At 35.3% G+C, this 26,484-nt stretch overlaps 1 protein-coding gene across 5 annotated transcripts in view; it reads right to left on the reverse strand.

The window, feature by feature from the left end:
• Positions 1–954: 954 nt before the first annotated feature.
• The window catches only part of LOC125667312 (circadian locomoter output cycles protein kaput-like), a 51,875-nt gene continuing 26,345 nt past the window's right edge, over positions 955–26,484 (reverse strand). For 3 of the 5 annotated variants that reach the window (XM_048900752.2, XM_048900753.2, XM_056155901.1), the window contains 6 exons: positions 21,738–21,885; positions 21,371–21,558; positions 15,085–15,296; positions 9,067–9,177; positions 7,624–7,804; positions 955–7,073 (listed from right to left, as the gene is read on the reverse strand). In XM_048900752.2, the coding sequence (XP_048756709.1) occupies positions 6,889–7,073; positions 7,624–7,804; positions 9,067–9,177; positions 15,085–15,296; positions 21,371–21,558; positions 21,738–21,885 (1,025 nt within the window). In that variant the 3' untranslated portion in view covers positions 955–6,888. The remainder of the gene's footprint in view (positions 7,074–7,623; positions 7,805–9,066; positions 9,178–15,084; positions 15,297–21,370; positions 21,559–21,737; positions 21,886–26,484) is intronic. The other 2 variants (XR_007367127.2, XR_007367126.2) reach the window with 2 other exon arrangements.

Consider the following 26,484-nt stretch of genomic DNA (forward strand, 5'->3'; position numbering starts at 1 on the left):
TTGTAATGAATGGGCATGCACCACTGGTCAGGAACTATATTTCTGTTCAAAGACCTCATCCTTTGACATAAAAAAATAAATTAAGGAACCCAGATCATTTAGTCTAGGTAGTGCAGTATCTGTGGGCTGGACCTGGAATCGGACCAGTGACTCCTGCATTTTCTAGTCAGGTGCTCTAATAATTAACCACTGATGAGCTATCCAGGCCTACATCCACGGTCCGTATAGCCCCAACTACTACATTACCCCCTCCTATAATTTGTCTTCACCCTTGAAGACACACAACTCAGATTCTTTTCGCCCTTGGCAGGACAACCTGCTGTGCAGGGGTGGTCAAAGGCACCAACTGTAGTATATAGGAGAGGAGAAAATTTGTGGCTGGACCAGGAATCAAACCCTGGACCCCAGCATTACTAGTCAGGTGCTCTAACCACCGAGCTATCTACAGTCCTAACCACTACTACGGTAGTAATCTTGCAAGTTTCATTGAAATCAGCTTGAAGTTAACACAATTGCATGCTCTCCGCTTTCCTCTAGCGACCGTCACAGTATTCTTAACACATGACCTTCATAACGAGTAGGAGCCTATATTCTTTGTGTAAGAATGGAAAAGGATATAATGATTTCTGAACATTCTATTTATATAAATCAATAGGAATAACCCACATCTTTGTGCATGGTAACATATTAGTGAAAGTGGCTGAGTCTCAACATCTTTTACATTTCAACCAGGCTTGGATTTCTCTCAAGAAACTTAGTCCAAATTTGAAACCTGAGATTTTACTAAAATTTTGACAGCTAAAATAAACCAAAACTGAAACTTAAGTTTTAGATTTTTTTTCAAGAAATCCAAGCCTGGAATCTGCATATTCATGTTTCATCTTGTAATATGTGTAATCTGCATTCTCCGACTTCGAATCAGAAATGTACGAAATACCATATCCAAACAACAACAACACCACAGCTGCATTTAATATCAACAACAAAGTAATCAACATCAATATATATATATTTATCATTCATGTTAGATATTCAATATGAAATATATATCATCTATCCTTCAAATGCACTATTGCACCATATAACATTAAAAATCACTCAACAGACACATGATTCGTTGATCAGGGGAGACTTCCCTCTCCTCTTCATCACTTTATACATGCAATGTACACATAAAAACAGGAAATTTATGAGCTGTAACAGTAATGCGAGCACAAAACAAGAAATAAAAAAATCAACTGCAATACTTGCTGGCAGTACAGCAGGTAGGTCAATCATCCGTAATGATTTTTTGTGATTAGTTGTGATGATACTAACTGGGGTCATTGTTTGATTTTACTCCTCAAGAACTCTCCAAAAATATGGAACACAACTGCCTCTTACAAATTGTGTTTTTTCTGCACCATGTGACTCACAGGGCCCACCCTGCTGTATTCATTATACAGTTAAAGAACTTGTAAATGATGTTGCATGAAAATCTTTCTACACATTTTCATTGCACAATGTGAAAAAAATATTCTCACAATTTCATGCATTTTCAGAATATGAATTCCATTTGGCCTCAGATTGGACCACAAGTCCAAAAACAAGGGAGCATGAATTCCACAATTTTAGCAGACCAAAAAATAAACAAAAGTAGAAAAACAGCAAAACTATAACATTTCACATTATACATGTACATACAAACAGGTGCATAAAGATAACATTTTGTTACTTATTTATCTTATTAAGTATAAAGTATAGTAAGAATAACCCTTAAAAGTAACCTAAAACCCCATGAGTCCCCAGACTACCCCACCCCCCCCCCCTTAAAATAATCATGGATCCATCACTGTCGGTCATCTTTACTGGTGTATCCAATTTGTCTGTTAAATATACAAAAGATTAAAGAAGATTTTTAAAGGACTTCATACATTTTCGCCCTGAAGCCCTCACCCAGGGCCATCAAGTGATTAGTATTAGTAGATTCAATAACACTATGGCATTTTTTTTTTTTGCAGGGGGGGGGGGGGGGGTCAGAAAGTTAAAAATAGCTACATTATTACATCTAATCAGTTAGATGCTCAGGAGTAAAGTAGAAGATTTTTAAATAATACATTTGAACTATGCTCAAAATACTTCTCTGGAGCCTAAACCCTTGTGCTTAGACAATGAACAACTTTCAAAATATACCACATTTTATATTTTCCTCTTTCAATTTTGGTACCAACTATACTCTTTACACTCTTGATGTTTTGAGACTAAAGAATAATAACTTATGAAGTACTGTAAATCTGGCTATTTTGCTGCATATAACTTTTTATTTTGGGGTTAAATTGCATTTGCAAAACTACTTTTTAACTTAAAAATAATTCTTTGAAAGTTTTAGCATCAAATTTGATTTGCAAATATAAATCTATGACATTTCAACCCTATCTTCACAATATACATGTATGTGGTAAGAGTTACAAGCTGTATTCAAAACAGAACACATCCAAGAATCTGACTACACAAAGATGCCATTTCAGGGCCGTAAATTAACCTTCAATTTGGAGGAGGCAGGAAATTAGGCGGGGGTCTGGGGGCCGCCCATTTTGAGCACACTGAACACGTTTCGTGTAAAATCCTTGATTCTAGGGCCTTCTAAGATGTTACTTGACTAACTCATTCTAAAAGAAAGATTTGGAATGCTTTTTAAGGGAGGTATCATGTTCTTAGTTATTGGAAACAACATAAATTCTAATGAACTTTAAATTTTAATTTTTTTTGGCTCAAAAGTTGGAGGAGGCAGCTGCCTCCTCCGCCTCCATGTAATTTACGGCCCTGCATTTACTTGGTGTCAAAACAAGATAATAACAAAATAACAATCTTAGAGAATTTTATGTAAATGGTGTGGGCAATAGTTGCTTCTTTTTTTTTTTTTCTTTTTTTTTTTTTTACATCAACTGGTTATTATAAATGCATCAGTACAAACATGATAAGATAAAAGTATTTAGTTGTACAAGAGGCCAAAGGGCCACAACACCTAAAAAAAAATCCCCTGCTCTTTTTACTATGTACTAATAATCAAAAACTGTTTTTCTAAACTAACATGGTTAATGTATCTATAATAGAGGTATACAATAACTTATGCAATGAAAACTATTTGATTTCATCCCAAATTTAAAGGAAATAGGTCAGAATTTTTATGTTCACTCTTGCCTTAATTTAACTCTTGGACATCTTTGGTTGGCCTTATTTGTACAATGTATGCATTGCTAGTGCCTCCTTCATGTGGTCGGAAAGAAAACATGGCGTCAGTAAGTTTTGACGTCGAGTTCATCAGCTGTAGATACAAGAATAAGGACCTACCAGAATGAATTCATTATGCTAGACCATGTGTGAAACACTAAAGGGTAGTTATAGAGATCCAAGAGTTGCAAGAGAATAGCACATAGCACGCTAATAACCACACGGTTAGCACTTCCTAGCACGCTAATAATCACACGGTTAGCACTTCCTAGCACCTCGTTTCAGAAAGAAAGTGTTTAAAAATACAGGCTGTATTTTAAAACTATTTTCATTTATATCTGTACAACCAGAGCTTTTTGTATGCTTTTTTTTTTTTGGTTTCATTTTATTCATAGAATACCATAGTATTGATATCTTTACTAAAATCTAACATCTATCTATGGGAGTGTATGTACCTTTAGATTGAACTCTATTTCCCTAATTTTTGTTTACCTTCCCTTAGAAAGGTAGTCCTTTTGATGAACACATTTGAATTTCCTTTACTTGAGATTGTTTTATTGGTTGAAATTAATTCATTGGTTTATGGAAGGGTGTTGAAAATGCAAAAAGGTTTGTTGACAATGGACAAAACTTCAATAAGAAACTCCATGAGCTTTAAGATCAGAAAATCCAAAAACTATTTTAAAAATATTACATAATTGTCTGTTTATATACAATACACCGTACATATCTTTTAAATAATATCAAACAGCAACTTGCTTCCTGATGGTCATGTGATTGTCATGTACAAAACTGAGCAATGGAAATATGGTAATGAATAGTAGTTTTGTATCATTAAAACAGAAAACAAGAGGCCCATGGGTCACATTGTTCACTTGAGTCACCTTGGCCCATATTCAAAGATTTTCCCTACATATTCGCATGTAAAACTTTGATCCTTATTGTGGCCCCAGCCTACCGCCCTGGGCCATTTTTACAAACTTGAATCTGCACTATGTCAGGAAGTTTTCATGTAAATGTAAACTTTTCTGGCCTATTAATGGTTCTTGAAAAGAAGAATTTTACAGATTTTCACCTATATATTTGTATGTAAAACTTTGATCCCCTATAGTGGCCCCATCCTATCCCTTGGGACCATGGTTTTAACAAACTTAAATCTGCACTATGTCAGGAAGCTTTCATGCAAATGTAAACTTTTCTGACTTGGTGGTTCTTGAGAAGAAGATTTAAAGATTTCCCCTATATGTTTCTATGTAAAACTTTGATCCCCTATTGTGGCCCCATCCTACCTCCGGGGACCATGATCTAAATAAACTTGAATCTACTTTATGCCAGGAAGCTTTCAGGTAAATCTCTACTCTTATGGCCGCGTGGTTCTTCAGAAGAAGACTTTTAAAGATTTTCCATATATATTCGCATGTAAAAAATTTGATCCCCTATTGTGGCACCACCCTACCTCCAGGGGTCATGATTTTACAAACTTGAATCTTCACTATGTCAAGAAGCCTTCATGTAAATTTAAGCTTTTCTGTCTCAGTGGTTCTTGAGAAGGTTTTTAAATGACCCTACCTTATTTTTGTTGTTGCATTTTTGTGATTATCTCACCTTTGAAAGGGGCATGGTCCTTCCATTTGAACAAACATGAATCCCCTTCACCTATGGATGATTTGTACCAAATTTGCTTCAAATTGGCCCAGTGGTTCTGGAGAAGTTGAAAGTATGAAAAGTTTACAAACAGACAGAGAGACAGATGATGGATAACAGGTGATCAGAAGAGCTCACTTGAGCTATCAGTTCAGGTGAGCTATAAACTACATGTATAAACACATAGCTTTTAAGGAAAAAATAAGGAATGTACATATAACAAAGATAACTACATAAGGTTTGTGTACAAATGACAAAATCTAGTGGGACTTCCAATTTTTTAACATCAAAGTTCTATGTGATGATAATCAAACAAAAATTGCTACTAAATGAGACATGTACAATATGGAATAAGAAGATCTTTAAGTCTAAGTCTAAAAGTTTGCTTTAACCCCCTCCCCCCTATAACAAGAGGCCTACGTGCAACATTGCTCACCTGAGAAGCAGTTCCTAGCAATAAACAAGCTTGACCAAAACTATCATTATACAAGCAGCTTGGTTTAGAAAAATCTTTTCAAAGTTAACGACTAAAAATTCATTAATTATGAAACTTAACTGTTAAATTTGACTACAAATTCATCAATTATCATGGCTTTTCATATTAACAAATTTCATCTAAGGATGCTTAGGTGCCAAGTTCAGTTCCCTATACATTTGCATGTAAACTTTAATCCCCTGTTGTGGCCCCTTCCTAACCTCAAGGGTCATGCTTTTTACGAACTTGAATCTTCACTTTGACAGGAAGCTTTAATGTAAATTTCAGCTTTTCTTGCTCAGTGGTTCTTGAGAAGAAGATTCTAAAATAATTTAGCATTTTTGTGATTATCTCCCCTTTGGCTCAGGTGAGTTAAAAACTCTGCATGTAATTCTTATCATCAATACCTGTAAGGTAAAAACATTAATTTGTCTGGCAACCATTAAGTCAGTATTTGCTGAAATGCTATCCCCACATCAGTGTTAAAAGGAGAGAGTGAAAGGGGGCAAAAGGAAGCTTGGCAAAAGAGTTTCTTTCTGATGTTCCTCAAGTAAAATCTTGCTATTTGCAAGGAACAGTTTAAGAGTGTGAGTTCAACAATAAAATTAATTTTTTTTTATCAGAAGTCAATGTTAAGGGGCACAACACAAAACCTGAGTCACCTTGCTCATTTATCTTTACATCCTTATTGTAGCTTGTTTTGGGGATCATGGTGCAAATAAACATGTATCTACATCAAGATGTTTGCTGATGAATTTGACAAACAGCAGTGCCCATGTGGTTCTCTCGAGATTTTCAAACAAAATCTCTATATCCATGCATCCTTTTAGAACTTAAAAAGTTCCATTTGTGGCTCCTGCCATTGTACAAACTTGTACATGATTCTAATTGCAAATATGACAATTTGTAGACTTGTGGTTATTGAGCAGTGTTCCTAGTTGGATTTAGTAAGGGCAAGGTGCTAACCCTGAAAAGGCACATTCGGTGCACAAATCAAGTCATAAAAGGGGCAGACAGCTAAAAAATACGAATTCTGCTTGAAGTACATACATGCAATGGCTTCATAACTGAATTGTGAAAACACTTAGTATATAGGTTGTGGTGTGAACAAATTTGCATCTTCATCATAAAAGGAAGCTTCCTTGCAGGTTTCAGAATTTCTGGTCCAGTTCTTCTTGAGAAGATTCTTTAAGCATCCCATCTTAGTTTTACTATTTGTTAAGTTTCTCCCTTTGGAATGGGGATTGGTCCTTCAAAAATTTTGAATTTCTTTTACATAACAAGTTTAGTTAAAGTTGTTTCTTGAAAAAAAAACCTGAAAATGTGAAAAGTGAAAAGACAGACAGACAATGGACAAATTTCAATCAGAAAACTCACTTTTGCTTTCAGCTAATGTGAACTATAATTGATACAATTTCTACCACCCAAGTTCTGCAGTAAATTGTCTATACAGGCTTAATACACTAATAAAACAAGTAGGAATACAATGGCACTGTCTCCAGTTTGAGGAGTCTTAACAAATAATACACTTGGTATGTCAGGTAAAAATGAATGAGATGTCAGTCTGAGGTGTAAGAGAAGACAGTCTCCGAGTCATGAGACATCAGTTGGAAAGGAATGTACTGCTGCTGCTCCTTGGGCAGGGCTGGTGTTACTGATGTCTGCATCGGGAATCCTGTTGTGTTTACAGGGGCAGTGTTTATCACAGTGGCTCCTGCTGGTAGAGTCATAAGCACAGGTGTTCCTGCAGTCCATAAAAGTAATAAGCACAATTGTCATACACTATCTAATATGCAGGATTTAAAAAGTAATAAGAAACAAAGGACATATTTTAAATGACATATCAAAATACCTTTACCTCTGAACAATATCAATAGGTTTTGAACACGACATTTGAAATTATATATCTACAGTACTAATCTTTGGTTATCTCACAGACAATGCTTGGAACAGGTAAACACTAACTAAACACTACAGGAACAGGTAGGCATTTCTTATCTATTCACCGTAGGGACAAGTGGGCATTTATCTATTCACTGTAGGGACAGGTGGGTATTTATCTATTCACTGTAGGGACAGGTGGGTATTTCTTATCTATTCACTGTAGGGACAGGTGGGTATTTCTTATCTATTCACTGTAGGGACAGGTGGGTATTTCTTATCTATTCACTGTAGGGACAGGTGGGTATTTCTTATCTATTCACTGTAGGGACAGGTGGGTATTTCTTATCTATTCACTGTAGAGACAAGTGGGCATTTCTTATCTATTCACTGTAGGGACAGGTGTGCATTACCTGGGTTGGGAACATCAGGGAGCGGGAGAATCCCTTGCTGTGTCATTGCCAGTTGTCTGGTGATTTGCTGGAGTTCCTCCTGTTGTTGTAAAATGGCCTGCTGTAATTTTTTTGATTTTTCTCTCAGCTGTTCATGGAGCTGTTTCTGTATGGGGGTTAGGAATAGCTGTGAATTCTGGCTCTGTGCAAAATAAAAATTAAGTGTACTTACAATCGGAACATAAACCTTAAAAGAACTACCTGAATATCATGCAACAACTCAACCAAAGATATTCAGTGAATAGTATGAAGAGTTACTAGGTAGCTATCAATTAATGTGATGTATATAATACATTCACTACACGCATTCATTTACACTAGTGTTGAGGATTAAACATTTCCTTTACAGAGCCCATCCAATGTAGAGAAGAAATTTTGGTATTCATTATAATTACATGTTTGTACCAAGTTTGGTGGTAGATGTTTAAAAGTATAGAACATGATCAGCAACAAAGAGTCCCTCCCTGCGATCTCAAACACACATCATATGACCCCTCCCTCCAATCTTCAACACATACCATGGGATCTCCTCCTTGGGATCCTTAACACACATCATGGGACTCCCTCTTTAGCATCTCCATCACACTATGGACCCCCTCCTCTTTGGGATCCCACACACCATGGGATCCCCCTCCTTGGGATCTCTAACACACACTATGGGACTCCCTCCCTAGCATCTCAAACACACAGTGGGACCCCTTTTTTTGGGGTCTCTAACACACGTAACCCCTCCCTTGGACCTCTGGCACACACCATGGTACCCCTCCTTGGGATCCCAAACACACCATGGGACCTACAACATACACCATGGAACCTGATCCGAGGGATCTTCAACATACAACATGGGTCCCCCTCCCTGAGATCTGGGACACAAACCATGGGATCCCAGAATTAAAATGTTGAAAAAATCTACATTGTACATGTTAATGGGATTGATTCACGATTTTCCCCAAAATTTTGTTTTTCACTTTTAATGATCGAAATCTACTGTTGAATGTGTTTTAAAAAATTTCATACAAAAATTGCGGTATGTTATTGTTTACGAAATTTTCAAAAGAAATGGATATCGATCTAAGTTTATTATATCTTTTACATTTCAAGCATTCTTTGGCTAAAATGTGTCATCTAAAAGTTAAAATTTGTGACTATGCAAAATGAAGATGCTTTATATTACAAAATTAATATATCACTGGTTTGCTTTTATTCTTGTATTCAGATAGTCAAAATTTCGGCTGTCAGCAATAAATTAATTATATTTTTAATGTTTAACGTCAAAAATGCAAAATATTTTTTTTCCAAAAATCGTGAATCAGTCCCTTTAAATAGTGTCATGAAATCCAAGTAGGGAAACGTATAAATAAAACATTGTCTGTGGTTATGAAAGGGAATTATAAAGCACAATACCGGAGATTTCTGTTCATCAACAAGAATAGGATATTGCAGGCCACTCTGCATCACGGGAATCTGTGATGTTGAGGACACACTGTCTGCTCCACCTCTGAATGACATCACTGCCTGCAAGTACAGATATAGAATTCCAGAATACCGATATCCGTACAGGCCAAACCAAGTCCCAGCTTCATTTGTATTCTTTAATGTATTTGATTTACTCCATAGTGAACAAGAGTACCAGAAATGATATATAATACACCCTAAACAGATCACGCTCATCCTTTTCCGTAACCAGGAAGAAACTCAACATGGATCAATGCAAAGATTGCACCAAATCGATGCATTTATTCGCCGGAAGCGTGCAAAAGGCTAGAACCGAAACCCTGTATAGTGTGTTATTTAGAAGTAAGATTAATTCTCATCACAGATTCAGTTTTGGTATCATTAACATCATATTCACTCTAATACATAAACATATAAGTGGAAATTGATAGTAGTAAAATACCTTAGATATGTGTGATATCTTAGATAATTTTGTTTTATCCTCAAAGCTCATGTTTCATATTGTAACGTACATCTGTGATGTCATAGTTACATTTCAGTACACTCAGTAACCGACTCTGATGGTGTCGATCTACACATGAGGTTTATTTGTGGTTACAGAAATAGCTGAGTAGTCACGATTGTAATACACCTGTCGCAAGCTTATGCAAGGTGTTTTCTGAAGCCGTGAGTTGTAGAACTAAGGTAGTATCAACCATCATTAAGCTGTGGCATTCTTTCTTTCACATCATATGAATAAAAGGACTTAGCTTAACAACAGGAGGTAGATAGGCAAACCAAGAGTTCTGTGTGTAAAATATTACCCAAAATGACTAAGTTCAACAACCTGTATTTTTTTTCAAACATCAAGAAAACAAGAATATCAATAAAACTAATGGATGTTTCCCGAACTGCATCTAAACAATGAACTACTTCATATGACGAATGAAACAATGATCAATAACTGTTGAAATACTCTTGAAATGAAGTTTTTTTTAATATATAAGGTATATGTTGAGTGACCTTGATCTTTACAAAATAACCTTGAGTGATCTTTGTCTGAAAGTCATGTATTCCTATTACTTATTTTTGTGATATATGATCAATACCTGTTCAAAAACTGTTGAAATAAATACTGTTGAATGAAGATTTTATATACAAGGCATACATTCTGAGTGACCCTCACCTTTCCAAAATGACCTTTCAATGAAAGCCATATGCCTGTTACTTATTAGTGTGACATATGACAATACTTGTTCAAAAACTGTTGAAATAAGGGACTTTTTCCTTGACCTTTGACCTCAAAATCAATAGGGGACATCTATCTCAAAGGAGAAACCAGTGTACCAAGTTTGATGTCTGTCAAGCAAAGCTTTCTCAAGATATTAATCAGATATCTTACTATGACCAGTTTGATCACTGACCTTTAAACTTGTAACCTGAAAATCAATAAGGATCATCTACTCTCTAAGGTCAACCAGTATACCAAGTTTGGTAACTGACAAGCAAAGAGTTCTTTAGATATTGAGTGGAGAAGACTTGGTCTACAGACAGACTGGCCCTTGACCTTAGACCTGAAAATCAATAGGAGTTATCTACTCTCTAGGGGCAACTATTGTACCAAGTTCGAAAACTGTAAAGCGAAGGATTCTTTAGACATAGAACGGACTATAATTTATATCCAGAATAGTTTGACCATTGACTTTTGACCTCAAAATCAATAGGAGTCATCTACTCTTTAGGCAGAACTAATGTTCAAAGTTTGATGTTTGTCAAGCAAAGGGTTCTCAAGATATCGAGCAGATACTATCTTACTTTGTCCAGGTTGACAATTGACCTTTGACCTCAAAATCAACAGGGGGATATTTTTTTTCTTAGGAACAGTGTACTTTGTTTTATATCTGTCAAGCAGATGGTTCTCATGATATTGAGAAGATAATATCTTTACTGTGTTCAGTTTGACCCTTGACCTTAAAATCAATAGGTGTCATTCAATTCCTAGGAAAAACCTGTGTAGCATGTTTTATGTTTGTCAAGCAGAGGGTTCTCAAGATATTGAGAAGACAATATATCTAATCATGTCTATCTTAACCCTTGACCCTGTGACCTAAATATCAATAGGGGCATGAGAAACCAGTGTGTTGTATGTCATGCAAACGTTCTTAAAATATTGAGAACACAATATCATACTATGTCAAGTTTGACCCTTGACCATATGACCTGAAAATCAATAGGAGTCATTTACTCTCATGGGGCAACCACTGTACCAAATTAGGTAATTCTGTAAATAATGTGCAGACAAGACTTGTTCTACAAACCAACTGACTGACCCTTGACCTTAAAATCAATAGGGGTCATCTACTATCTAGGGGCTACCACTATCCCAACTTTGGTAACTGTCTAGCAAATGGTTCTTTAAATATTGAGCGTACGAGACTTGTTCTACCAATTGACAGGTGCAAAATAATATGTCCTCCTTTTTTCAAGGGGGGGGGGGGGGGGGATGTGTGTTTAAAAATCATGCCTTGGAGCTTTTCTCATTGGCTCCAGTTGAGAGCCTTATCACTGTGACTTCACAGCTATAATGTCAGCCTACTACGAGACATAACATAGTATAAAGGCCGGGAGTAACCTAGAAAAATTTACACCCCTACAGCAATTAAGCATATATGGCAAGAGGGCAGGGCTTAGCAGTGTTATCAGAATAAGCAGCAGTTTGATGCTTGACTCTACACGTGCTCTGTAGCAGACGATATTTTGAACACGGAGACTGGCATGATTTATCAAAATAAACTAAAGTTTTCCCGCATTTTTCTACCACTCTGCTGGATCTGTGAGGCACTGAAAGGATAGGTTTTTACTTTAACAAAACTTCACCCTAGGAATTACAAAATGAATTCATCATTGTTTTATCCATGTCTTTTAAAACACATAGTTTTTCGATAATATACACAAAATATTGGTATATATGATATAATAATACTTATGATTTTCCTCTTGGTACCTTTCAATTATGAGAAGAATTTGGGGGGAAATTGTAGCTGTGCAATGGAGGACATGTGCATTGAAGGATTATTAAGAAACACTTTGTCCATTATGATATTTGGAGACCTACTATCTGTGATTGTCTCTTTTGACATTGTAATGTTCACACATAAGAGTCCAGATTGAGAGTAATTCTAAAGTGATGGTTGATCAATTGGACATTTGTCATCATTGGTGAGAGACAATGGGAGTTACACAACTGGTCTAGGAGATTGTTGCTTAATCAGACAAACATCATGCTTGACATTATTCTAGAAAAGGTACCAGCAATCCTGCAAAACTCTGAAACAGTGATCAGTCCTAATGAGTTATTTTTATAAAGTTTACAATTTTTTTTAAAGGAATGTGATTATATATAATTAAAAAATAAAATCTGGATTTACCAATGATATATGAGTAAGTACTTTTTTTCCACGTTATACAGTGATTTGATTACATGTTTCCTTTGGTGCAATCCCCCTTATCTAGAACTAGACAAGCATGCTCGTGCAATATGTGAGTCAACATCCGGTGTAAACAATAACAAAAGATAATCACACCCACAAACTGCCAATCTCTAGTTTGAAATACAAATTTAGCCCTGCTTCAGATTTTTTAGGCCAAAATTAAAACTTCATGAGAATTTATATCTAAAATAGATATGGCCAATATATGCACAGTTATGAAGGGAACAAGCATACCCATTTTAAAATTTCAGTACAACAGCTTAATCTTTATTTTTGCAAAATAAGTGCTGCAACCTGAATGTGACCAGAAAATTCATATATTCCACCATTTTCACTGATTGGCTGCTTTTATACCCAATTGCCGGCCTTTAACAGGTTACAGTGTCATAGACAACCACCATTACGACATTAAGTTTTTCAATCAAATGATCAGGGTACTGCCTATCCTTAATTCTTGAATTATCCCATCATTTACAAATATTGAAATGCTTAATTGTAAATATAATGCTAAGAATATTTGCTCTGTCTACTTATTTACTTATTTTCAAGGACATAAACAACAGGAATGCTGCTTTTGTGGTACACTGTACTGCCTCCATGGAATGTAGATGAACAAAATAAAATGAACATCATTCGTCATGAATCACATAAAACATGTAATTAAATGTTGAAGTAATGCACTTCTTCCTCATTTAAAGTATATGTCTTGAGTGACCCTGACCTTTCCAAAAATGACCTTGAGGGACCTTGGTCCAAATGATCAATAACTGTTGAAATATTGTTGACTTTGGTCCAAAAGTCAATCATGATGAACTTCTGATGAAAGATTTAGAAGATATGAGCTTGGACAGACAATAGGACATGACAGCGACTATATTTTATCGAAATAAAGATTTTGATTTTATTGAATACAATATAGCATTACCAGTATATAGAAATAAATTTTTGTATAGGAGGACAGTAATGTAATTTTGCTTCATTAAGAGCCTCTGAATAGATTTTCTTAACAAGAGGCCCACAGGCCTTATCGGTCACCTGAATACTAGTGAAAAAGTATCACTACTCACAGTAGTTCTTAAAACTTCAATGCCCTCAAAAGTGCATGCACTGATGAAAGGCTTTAAATAATATAATAGGTGTATTAACATTAAAACACGCAGTATTAAGTCTTCCCCGGAAGACATGTGTCACCTGCTAGTTCATTCTATATGTAATATATCACGTATAATGTTGAAAAAGTAAATTATTGAAATGGTTTTTGTCACTAAACAGGAAGTTGATAAGCGACAGATTCGAAAATGTCTTACACAATACAGTTGGCCACAGTGATGCTCTGTGCCAAATATCAGGGAGTTGCCCCATGTGGTTCTTGAGAAAACTGTGACAGAAATTTTTTTGCTGTAAAAAATTCTAAGTCCCGGCAAACAGGAAGTTGATAAGCGACAGATTCGAAAATGTCTTACACAATACAGTTGGCCACAGTGATGCTCTGTGCCAAATATCAGGGAGTTGCCCCATGTGGTTCTTGAGAAAACTGTGACAGAAATTTTTTGTGACGACGACGACGCCAGACGATGACGCCAGACGACGACGCAGGACGACGGATAGTGATCCCTATATGTCGCCACTGCGTAACGCAGGCGACACAATTAAAAGATATGACTAATTTGGACCCATCCTAGAGCCAAAACCCTGGGTTGTAAAATTATCATTTTTTGTACATCCTTTTCTGCTATTCATAAGTATGAATTTTGATTTTATACAGTATCAGCAAACATACAGATAAATACTGTATACTAAGTTTGGCCCCATCCTGGGGTCAGAACCCCTACCCTGAGGATCATCAAATTTACAATTTTGGTAAAGGACTACCTGCTCTTTCTAAATATCTATTTAGTTTCAATTTAGTATCAACAGCACTAAAGAAGATGTTATTTGAATATTTTATACATAAACACTATATACCAAGCTTGGCTCCGCCCTGGGGTCAGAACCCCTATCCCAGGGATCATGAAATTTACAATTATGGTAGAGGCCTTCCTGTTCTACATCACTATGCATCTAGTTTTTCTTTACACGTGTGTGGTTCTTGAGAAGAACATTTTTGAAAATTGGTCAATTTTGGGCAGTTTTTGCCTCGCCCCTAGGGCCCCATGGATGTAGGAATCCTGAAATTTACAATTTATGTCCCCTTTGTCCAAAAGATGTTTCATATCACATATGAAAAGAATTGGACTGGTAGTTATCAAGAAGTTAAAAATGTTAAATTGTTAACGCACGTCGACGGACAACAACCAATTGCAATAGGTCACCTGAGTAAACTCAGGTGACCTAACAAAAGTTTATTTACCTTATTTTTTTTCTGTCATTGAAACAGTAAATCACAATTTTACAACTAAAATTTCCAACACCAAAATCAATCAATTGACAGCTAATATTGCCTTAAGACAAGAGGCTTTTAACATATTGGGTAAACAAAAAACAAAAGAATACCTACCTGTCCTTCACTAACACTCAATAGATTCTGGGTACTGGTGGCTGTCTCCACCTGTCTCTGGAGCTGTTTAGGGTCACTGGCAGTAGCCTGATTTAGATATCGCTGCTGGAGGAGGAGCTGGAGGTGTTTGTGTGGGGACATGGTGGAGGGGAGATCCTTTGTTATGTGGGAAGGTATTTCCTCAACACTCTCCTTATCTGCCATTTGGTTTCCTATGAATGACCAAAATCAAATAAACATTTACTTCTACTGACAGGACACATGGGAGACCCTCATTGACTCTCAATATCTGACATCTGATTCCCTAAACAAACCCAAATCAACTAATGCTAGCGAGGACCATTACAGATGTTTCTCAAATGACCCATCTCCCAAGGGGTACTTTTTTGTTTAAGTAGATCAAATTGAATTGTTAATAGACATGCATATTGTAGGGAAAAGAGTACCAATTCATTTCCTATAGACCTCAATGCTAACCTTTGGCCCTCTCACTAATTAACTATATTAGTTTTAAACAAATGACCGCAAACATTTCAAAGCTCATTTCAAGTGTTGATAAAAAACGACAAAAAATATATAGGGTCCCGTGCCTTTTATCGGCCATATTTGTACTTTTTTTACAACACATAGCAATCTGCAGTAAATTACACCCTTCATTTTAAGTACACCCCTACCATGGTAATTTCCTCAGTCATTTCTCGATTTTGTGCGAGAATTTTTCATCCTGACAATTAATTTGATCCTCTATAATATTTCTTTCAATTCCAAATAATTTCACTCTTGATATTAGCCAATCACGCAACACCTAGATATTTATACCTCCGCTCAATCTTGGGTAAACTGCGTCTGGGTTATGCGTGCGGGGGTTTGGTACTCTCATTCCTATATTATAAACAGTATGAATTTTTAAGTTCAAAAGGGGCATTACTCCCACAAAAATTATTGAATCAGAATTTTCTGGGAATATGCACATCTAAACAGTGTGTCCTTATTAATTACAAAGTTTCATGAAATTCTGTTGAGCAGTCTCAGAAGAGGTGCGCTGACAAGAAAAGGACAGACGGGCTCGAAATTCTAAGTTCAATAGTGGCATAACTGCCTGAACAATTATTGAATCAGAATTTCCTGTGAATATGCACCTCTACATGTAGTGTGTCCTTATTAACTACAGAGTTTCACGAAATTCTGTTGAGCGGTCTCAGAGGAGTTGAGTTGACAAAAAAGTATAATATACTTGTGCTCCTAGTTCCTACCAACTCATAGATTTAAAAACATTCTAAAGATCAAAATTTGCATTTATAAAGGATTAAATATTAATTGTAATTCTTAACTTTAAATTGAAATTTAATGGCACATTTATATTTCTTTTTAAAAAGTGAAATAATAACAACATCTACAGTATGCCATGGGGGGTGGGTGGGGGGTAATTTCTTATCTGGTTACCTACATGTCAAATACCTCATAAATTAATAATAAGGAGCAAAGATCTCAAATATATTCATCTAAAGATTTAACTCTACTGACTTTCATCCCTGCTTGTACACTTAACTATCCATTAAGTTTTTCAATTTGTTCATTCTCGTTAGAGATTAGAAAACTCCAAACACATTGCCTAACTGATGGAAATGTCAGACAGACGGAAAAGAGGGACAGGATGAACTGCAGTTTACATCCTGTGATCTATTCCCCCATGTTCAATTAACAAATATTTATCGAAGAATTTATGCCATTAATGGAAAGCTCTATCAGAAAAATATATTGAGTAGAATTTCATAATCATCATGAACTTTTAACATTTTCATAATCATCATGAACAGATATTAAACTCTGATACAAATATTACCACTAAATAAGAAAAGTAAGTAAACAAGAGGCCCATCCCCACGTTAAATACCATAACAAATATCAAACTCTGACACAAATATTACCACTAAATAAGAAAAGTAAGTAAACAAGAGGCCCATCCCCACGTTAAATACCATAACAAATATCAAACTCTGACACAAATATTACCACTAAATAAGAAAAGTAAGTAAACAAGAGGCCCATCCCCACGTTAAATACCATAACAAATATCAAACTCTGACACAAATATTACCACTAAATAAATCCAACCTAGCTTCACGGGGTTGTGACTTAACTAAACTTGAACCCACACAACATGGGGATGCCTCAATATCAAAATGACTAAAATGAAGATTTCTCTTTCCCCTGTATTCATGTATTATACAAAATCCAATCCACGATTTTACCCCCACCCTAACTACAGCATTCGTGGAAAAAAAATTGAATTCAGAATGTTTGCATATTGATATGATTCAGTGTGGCCCACCTACTCTTGAAAATATTATTTTTCCAAATTTCTTTAAGTTTATATTCTCATGTAAAACTTTGATTCCGTATTAAGTAACACTAGTTAAATATGAATCGGCACTACATTGAAATGGTTGCATATCAATATATCTAATCAGTGGTTCTTGATAAAAAAAATTCAAAGATTATTTATCACACAACCGGACTTTTCCCAGGTTCATAACACGGGTTCGGGAAAACGATATGAACTTGTAGCAGAGGTTCATAATTATGCAAATTAGGTAGGTCAATCATTCATGCGCCACATAAACAAAACAACATGTCATCTTTTGAAACTGTTAATATTGACGGTAAAAGACCTTGTTTTGTCATCAAGGTTGTTCCAAGAGGATTTTGTGTCTTTTATGAAGAGAAAATAATATTCAAATTTCTTCAAACCATGACATAGCAACGACGTCACAATAGAATTGAAAGCAAAAAATTTCTGTGACATTTGGGTTGTCAGTATAATAGACAGTAAATTAAAATGCGAGTTTGATGATAGTTGTGTGATAAATAGAATCTTACACTTGTGCTTATGACATTTGAAATTCTTTACCAGATTTGAATATCAAATTCGGCAACTCATTTCATAAATTTCATATGCCATACTTAGCAATCGTTCATAATCCTCTATACATATATTCCCATCTAAACTTTTGATCCACTTCCCGCAGGTCATGAATTGAATTTGCATTACCTGAGGATGCATGCACATGATGACAAACATGGCCCTTCTGGTCTTGAGAGGAAGAGTTTTATAAAATCAATTTCCTCATATATGCATATACATGTGTATTGCCATTATCTCCTATTGTGACACCCCCCAATCTAATTAAAATCAGACTTCTTAGATCCGTGCCATATACTCTGCGAAAGAAGATTTGACATAACCCGACAAGGGGTCATGTTCATGTGAACTTCATGTTAGCCAATCAGCGCGTCGCCTATGAAATCGACAGCGTTCACAATTCAAGGAAAAAGGCTGTGATTGTTTGGTTCGAAAGAAAACAAATCGCAGCTAGATGCGACGTCACAATGCACCCTTTACATCAACTTGCATTATATTCTTCACGTTAATTAAGTAAACCATCTTGAAAACTATTCAAATTGTACCCATCCCTATTCATATATAAATCGCAATTCACAATTAATTTAATATGGGTGTATTTTAAATCGTACGTTTTTTTTAATTGTATGAATGGAATAGATTAGGCATTATTGCGAAAGTTCAAAATTCCTTTATAGTGTGGAATAAACTTCGTTGGAGAGTGATTACTGCAACTTGCTTACAAATTGCCGGGAACCGCCTAAATAGCCATCATTGTCTGTATGGCTCAGTCTGACTTGCTGATAGTTCTCATGAATATTTCAAGCAAAAGGTCATGCGCACATGACCCCCTATGGGGTTAAGTTAGATCCTATTGTAGCGATTGTGAGTGAATCTTGGGATCTGATTTTTATTAGATTGTGACACCCCCCATCCCAATGGCCATAATTTAAAAAACAAATCTGCACTACCTGAGAATGCTTGCATATTTATATGACTAATCATAGCCCTGCTGGTCTGAAAGTCAGATTTTTTCCTTTAAATTCCCATATAAAACATTGTTCCAATATAGTGAAATTGGCCCTATGGTTCTGGAGAAGAAGTAGATGGATGGACACCGTACAAAAGGAGACCAGAAAAGCCCCAGTCAGTGAGCTAAAAATGTCTGCCTAGCGACATCTTACAACAATGAACTAAATGAAACTTATCTTTTCTCACATCTTTTTGCTAGTTTTTATTGAAATAACAAGGACATTGTTTGAACAAACTTGAATCCTCATTATACAAGGAAGCTTTCATCGTCGTCTTCGCTTTTCTGGATCAGTGGCTCTTAAGATAGGAAGACAATTTTTTAAACATATCGCCCTGTTTTCCCTTTTTCTTACACATCTCCTTTTTGAAGGGGATGCTATCCTTTATCTGACTAATAAATAATAAATAACTAGAACCCCCTTTTAACCAAGGATGCTTTGCACCAAATTTGGTTTAAATTGGGCCAGTAGTTCTTCATCAGAAGTAAAAAATGTGAAGAGTTTCCAGATAGATGATTATAACAAAATATTGTTGCTGACAAATATTTCTTTTTCGTCATAGTGACCTAGTAAAATAATCTTGGTTCATGTTAATGACACATTGTTAAACAATCTATGTGCAAAATATGAGCTTTTACCACTGCTACATTATATAATTTTGGCCCAGACATATATTCCATATCACATTTCACTAGTGACCTTTACCACCTTGGTTTATAGTCATAGCAAACTGACATATAATATGCAATCTTTGATATAAATATGAATTTTTGTAGATGCAGTAAAATATCTCTATCTCGAAGTCCGAGGGACCACGAAAAAACTTCGAGATATCCGGGGGTTCGAGATATCCAAAATCGATCTGGGATATTTTTTTGAAGGAGGATATTTGATGCATAGTATGGGATTTGCATTATAAACAAAAACCCCGTTGCTGTTTCTTATAGTTTAATACAAGTTGATAAATTAATATTGTGGAATTTCAAAGACAAACATTTTGGGATTTTTTTAATATATATAAACATCCAATTGAATTCACAATGTGTTTCAAAATTAAGATGATTGTGCCTGTATGCTTACTTTAAGTTTACTGATGTCCAGGCTCGACTGGGATGTATAGTTATTGCGCTGTAATGAAAGAACCTATCACGTAAGAAACAAAAAAGACGGTTTTTAAAAAAAATCAAACTTTTAAATGTTTATTAAATAAATGTTCGTGTTTTCTCTGTACTAGTTTTAATGATGAAGCGTGTACTATTAAATGCATTATCTTTATTAAGAGCATTACCTTCAAGCGTACTTCGACGGTTTTGTGCATTTATTTAACCCGCATGTTAATGATAGAGCGTGTGTCATTCAAAACACCATCCCTGGAATCGGGTGTGTTAGTTCATAATTGGCGGTGAACTTTAGCCGTAATTTTGGAAGGCTTCACTAATCACCCAAGCTGTTGAACCATTTATTGCGACCTGGGTCTACCCGGAAAAGGCGAGCGTGGATTAGCGGTCATTAATTATAATTGATGTAGCCGCGGGTGTGAATGTGTGACTTAACGACGCCAGGTATGGTAAGCAGAGCATAAAATTGACTGCACTTCCGAGATAAACCAGGTGAATTTAGGGTATGGGACCTTGAAAATACTTCGACATAAGCGAAGTATTCGAGATTACCGTGTTCGAAATATCAGAAGTTTTTTTAATCATTTATATAGGGAAAACGGCCGGGACCGACGGTCGACTTCGACTCAAGCGGGGTATTCGAGATAAACCATATTCGAGATACAGATATTTTACTGTATCTATTATAAAGTTATGACACAAGATGGAAGAAAGAAGAGATGATGGATAGAATGACAGAGATGAGGATTTCTATATATCATCCAATCCAGGGGCAACGAATCTCACTCTTTTGGTTACTCTAGCTCATTAAATGTCAAACTTATTACAAGTATAACAATACACTAAGTTTATGAGCTAGAATTTTCAAAGAGTTCATGCATTTTCACTATATAAGCACACTTGTGTCAAAATGACTAAAGGTAGAGAGAAGAATTTTTTATAAAAGACTGCATCATTTTTAGCTTCCTGGGGACCAAGGTCTGCAGAATTTTCAATTTTCCCTAAATGTTATGGATGAGAACAAAAGCTTTGACCTGGTAATGATGTACAATTAGAACAGAATGTGTCGGACCTGAAACTGAACAATTCTAGACTGAACAGAACAGTAATGGAACAAATCATGTGGAGTTGAAGGACATTTCATGGTAACTGATAAGTTTTGATCAGTAAAGCTCACTTGAACTTTCAGTGCAGGTGAACTAATGAGATACAACATTTTCTAAGCATAAACACACCGCTAACGAGTTGATCGGTGCTGGCAGAATCAATGGAGTGTGATGAGGACCAGTTGGATCGTGATCTTCCTCCTGAGGTAACAGAACACACAGAAGGACTGCGTTGAAATTGTAAGGAGGAATTGGAGTTGTCTGACTTTAAATCAATGCCCAAATCTTTGTGTACCTGCTCTCTGACATCAGCATAGCTGAAATATAAATTTTCAAAAACAATGTACTAAGGCAACAGAATATGTTTAGAAGTAAGTCACATTTTAAAGAAAGCTTTCAACACAAAGGTCATGCCTTTTAACATGTAATTAATAATATCTATTTATAAGCACAGCTGTTGAGTCAAATGACAATTTCATTATTTAGAATTGTTTACCTGACAACAGCATTGTTGCAGACAATAAATTCTGGCTTGGAATTCCACTGGTGATATGTGATGTAGTATCTCGTTTTTATCCAGATCCACTGCTGGCCCTTTGTCAAGAAGCGATAGTAAGATGAAGTTCCCTCTCCTGTCTGCATCACTGTCAATACGCAAAGTAAGCCCTGATAAATCAAGTTCTTAAGTACACAGCATCACATCATTTACATCATTACAAAGTCTTCAATTTCTGCCCTAGCCATAGGTATCAAGGATCGAATAAATCAAATCTCCATTACATGAGAATGCTCGTATATTGCAGACCTGATTTTACAATCAACTAAAAAAAGAGCTGATTTAATGATTACCCCCAATAGACAGGGGGCCGCCAAGGCAACAAGAAGCTCTGGAGTAAATGGTGCAAAATCCTGCATTCTGAACATTTCCTGGCACTTCTTTTTCACTTTCAAATTGTCTATTTCTTAAACAAAACTTTTATGTAACATATACTTTTTAAGAATTCTTAAATATGTTTTTTCTTTCCCTAGGTTATTACAGTAGAAATGATTAATATGAATTTATGTATCATTGTAAAAGGGGATTTTCATCAACATCCTTTATTATATAGACACAACAATTTACATGCATTTACAAATATAAATATAGTAGTTCTTCGGAGATTGCAGAGACGACCGAGTGTCTGGTTGAACTAAGTTGGAGAACAAGTGTTCAAGCAGTCGATAAAGGTATCAAAAACCCATGGAGAAAAGGGTGAATGATGAATGTTAGCGGGAAGGCCTTTTGCAAATTATGCCACAAAGAAATCTCGTCGGAGATTTACGTAGACAGCCGACAACCGAGCGTCTAGTTGTATGAGACTACAACTTTGGCATCCATCACGGATTTATCACTATCTACGTTCTCAGTCAAACCAGCAAGATTGGTTAAATATACATTACTAGCTTCCTAGAACCAATGAAATTGCATGTTACGTCAAATCATTAAAGTTAGTATAAAAGGATCAACAATAGATTCACTGGACAAAAACGGTCATTTATATCTTTTCTTAATTCATTAAAAAAAAAGGAATAAAAATTTATAAATGAATTGCATAAAATTAAAAGAGCTGAATTCTGCTTTAAAGAGGAAGAAAATCAGGTCTGATATGAACTGAAAAATTGCACCCTCATAGTTTTCAAAAGATTTTTCATATATATTTCCATGGAAAACTTTAAAATCCCTTTAGTGCCCTAGCCTGGCTCCGTAGGTCAAATATCTATCATATAAATCTATGCTTCATGGATGTTTATGATCATGAGGTTCTTTTAAAACAACCCATCCTATTTTACATCAATCTTCCTGTGGAAAGGCACATGGTCCTTCCATTTGAACAAACATGAATTTCCTTTTTTAAAGAAGTTTTATGCAAAGTTTGGTTGAAATTGGCCGTATACTACATCATAATTACCGACTTCCTTTTAAAACATGAAAAAATATAAAATCCGCAATATTTGTATATTCCTTTTGAATTTGACTGCTTAGCTGGGTTACGTGTCGACTGCTGATCTGTGGATCGCTGGTTCCAGTCCAGCAGGGGTATCATTTCCCCCCCCAGATTACTCTTTACTAAAACTGCATTTTTTGACCAACAAATTTGAAAGTTTTCAATTTCAAAATATCATTGTACATATCCTCCACTTTTCATCCATATCAGATTTCTCTGGTGTGTTAGAAGCCAACAACAATGTCAACAAACATGATGAACACATTCTGATCAAAATGTTTTAAACTGGTAAGTATTTTAGCTGATCACATAAAACTTTTACTGAAATTCATTTGTTTCATTGTTTACCAACTTCCTATTCTTGATTTCTCCTACTTTATATTATAAGATTTAATGTGATATTCCCATTTCGAATTGTCAACAAAATATACCAATGATTTTTTCAATGCAAATATGAGCATTTTGTGTTTTGACCGATATTAACAATGGACTCCTAATCAATACTGATAAAACATAAATATTTTGTGATTTGATGAATACTGACTAACAATATAAAAAGCAACTCATGATATAATAAATCCGTTTTTATTTGATATTAACATTATTTTATTCATCACTTAACTAGATGCAACCCCGTCATGAAAGCCATATTGTAAGATGATGTAAGGATCATCTTATTTTGATGTGCAGCCACCCACATGGACACAGAGTACACACGACTTAACAGCATACACAGTTAAACTTCGGTATCTGGAACATCAATATCTCGAATACCATGGATATGTCGAAGAGAGATGGAACAACTACATTTTCTTTATATATTTTAACCTCAATATCTTGAACCTTTGGAAATCTCCGTTTTTTCTCAGCCTTATCAAGTCGAGATAATGAGGTTAGACTCTACTTTGTTAATTTCAACAGCAAAAACTATTTCGATAAAAAAAAATGTAAAAGTCTATCTAAAGTTGAATTGTAATGAACAGTTACTTTTTTCCATGAGTACATTTCTAAAATAGAAATGGTAAATATTCTGTAAACTCATGCTTTAAAATTGCAATTTTCTTTTATGTGAAGTAGCTAAGTTAGACTGGTCCAAATTGAAGTAGCTAAGTTAGACTGGTCCAAATTGAAGTAGCTAAGTTAGACTGGTCCAAATTGAAAGAAATACCACCACCACCCTCCACTTCCTTAACCACTTCTCTCATCATTTACTATATTTCCCTAGTTTTAATACAATTATCAATTACATAAAAATGTTTTAGAAACATCAGAAACTTTAAGAGTAGCATTGGTCAGTAGTACACCTTGCTGTCAGCATTGTAATGGTGGACAGTCGCATGATGAAAATGTAGCAACGCCCCTTAATGAGGTCAGATAATTGCATATAGAATAAAGGTAATACAAAGTGAGTGAATGATACCATGCAACAAAAAAAAAGAAAGATGTGGTAGTCGATCCTGCAGATATCCCACACTTGGAAATTGAGACACCTTGCCAATGAGCTATGCAGGTACACATAGATGTGATTTATTGAGAAATTATGGGTAAGAATACTAATCATTTCTTCGTTACCAAAGATTTGGTCAGAGAATTTAGGAAAATTAGCGGTCAATATAAAAAATTAACTGAAATTTATAGGTTTAGCAAGATTTGTCCTGTCATATTGACAGCAACCCAGAACATAAATCTTTATTTTTTTTGTTTATGCTCATAAATGCGCATGAATCATAATGAAAGTGCTTGTTAGCTGCATAATGCTATCACATCATGATAGATTTATAATCTGTATACAACAATCCAGGTCTGTGTATGTAAATGGGACCACAGAGACAAAACATGCTCTCGTTTGTGTATGATAGTTGAAGGCAAAGGAAACATGTAAATCATGGAAGTATGACCATGAAAAATCATATATTCATGGGCTATTCATGACACTTTTAGTTTATTACTTTGTTGCACACAACCAAACCAAACCACAACATAAAGAGAAAAGATGCATACTAAAAAAGTCATAAAGAGTTCTGACAACATTCTTTCCAAGTAAGATTTCTTGCCCTCTTTATTCCCACAAAATATTTTGACCTCCATAATAAGGGCTCAAAATAAATGATGGCCAGATGGTCTGAGGCCAGTAAATTATGGATTTGGGCTTAAGTATTTTGTCAAGAGAATGTGCTCTTTGGGCTGGCTAATTTGAATACTTATAAAAATTCCTCAATGATTGGGATAGTGAATATTAGATATGTGTGCGTCCAGTTTCAATCTGATTCAAAATAATTTCCTGATTTCACTTTTGTTAAATTGTACTATGAAGTAACACAATGTCAATAAACTCACGAATGTTTCTAAGAATGAGTTGTCTTAAGCAAAGTATATCTACAATCCTCGAATTATTTCACTGTGCTTCACACAAAAGTGTGTGAGGTATGAGTGATGGGAGGAGTTCAAAGCGAGTCTATTAAGCGGCATGTTTCTTAGAATGAGCTATTAATCATGAAAGTATTTCATTACATGTATTATTAAATTTAGAATCGGTTGTTTTCATATCCACTGGTCTGAGGGGGCAGTGAAAGTTCTCAATTGACCAGTAAAATTTTAATATGATTGCCCAAGTGACCAGTGAATAAAAACAATTATTTCTAGCCTTGCATATTGTAATCCAAACCCTAGCAAATTTTTACCCTCTTTACTCCAAAAGAAAATGTGAACTCTTATTATAAACTACCTAAGCTCCATGGGGTCATGACATAACCAAACTTGAATCCACACAACATAAATGTGCACATTACTAACGTGGTCTTGCTGTTCTGGAGAAGATGTTTTTTGAAAGATTATTTTGCCTATATTCACGTGTTATGTAAAATTTGATACCTTTGTTAACTTTAGACATAAGGAAAAGATTCATTAATGATGTTAAAGGTTGAAAAATGATATTCGTTGACATTTTTAGGGGGGCAAGGCCCAATAAGAGTTACCATGAAAATCTATGCCTGCAGATTTGTTCATGTCAAGGGTACTCTACGTATCCAAAACTTCAGCTTCATCATAAGGGAAATGATGAAAAGATTTAAAAACATCTCTTCCTTGTTTTCATTCTACAAATTGTCTTAGATTTTTCAGGGTCAAACTTTTCATTGTTTAGACAAAAGGCTTCTTGAGATTTATTGAAAACATTCATTAATGCATCTGCAATATTTTGTAAATTGAAATTATCTACCTTATTACACATAATAATAAATAATAATAATACCATATTTA

Source organism: Ostrea edulis, chromosome 2, assembly GCF_947568905.1.
Source record: "Ostrea edulis chromosome 2, xbOstEdul1.1, whole genome shotgun sequence".
Classification (NCBI taxonomy): Eukaryota; Metazoa; Mollusca; class Bivalvia; order Ostreida; family Ostreidae; genus Ostrea; species Ostrea edulis.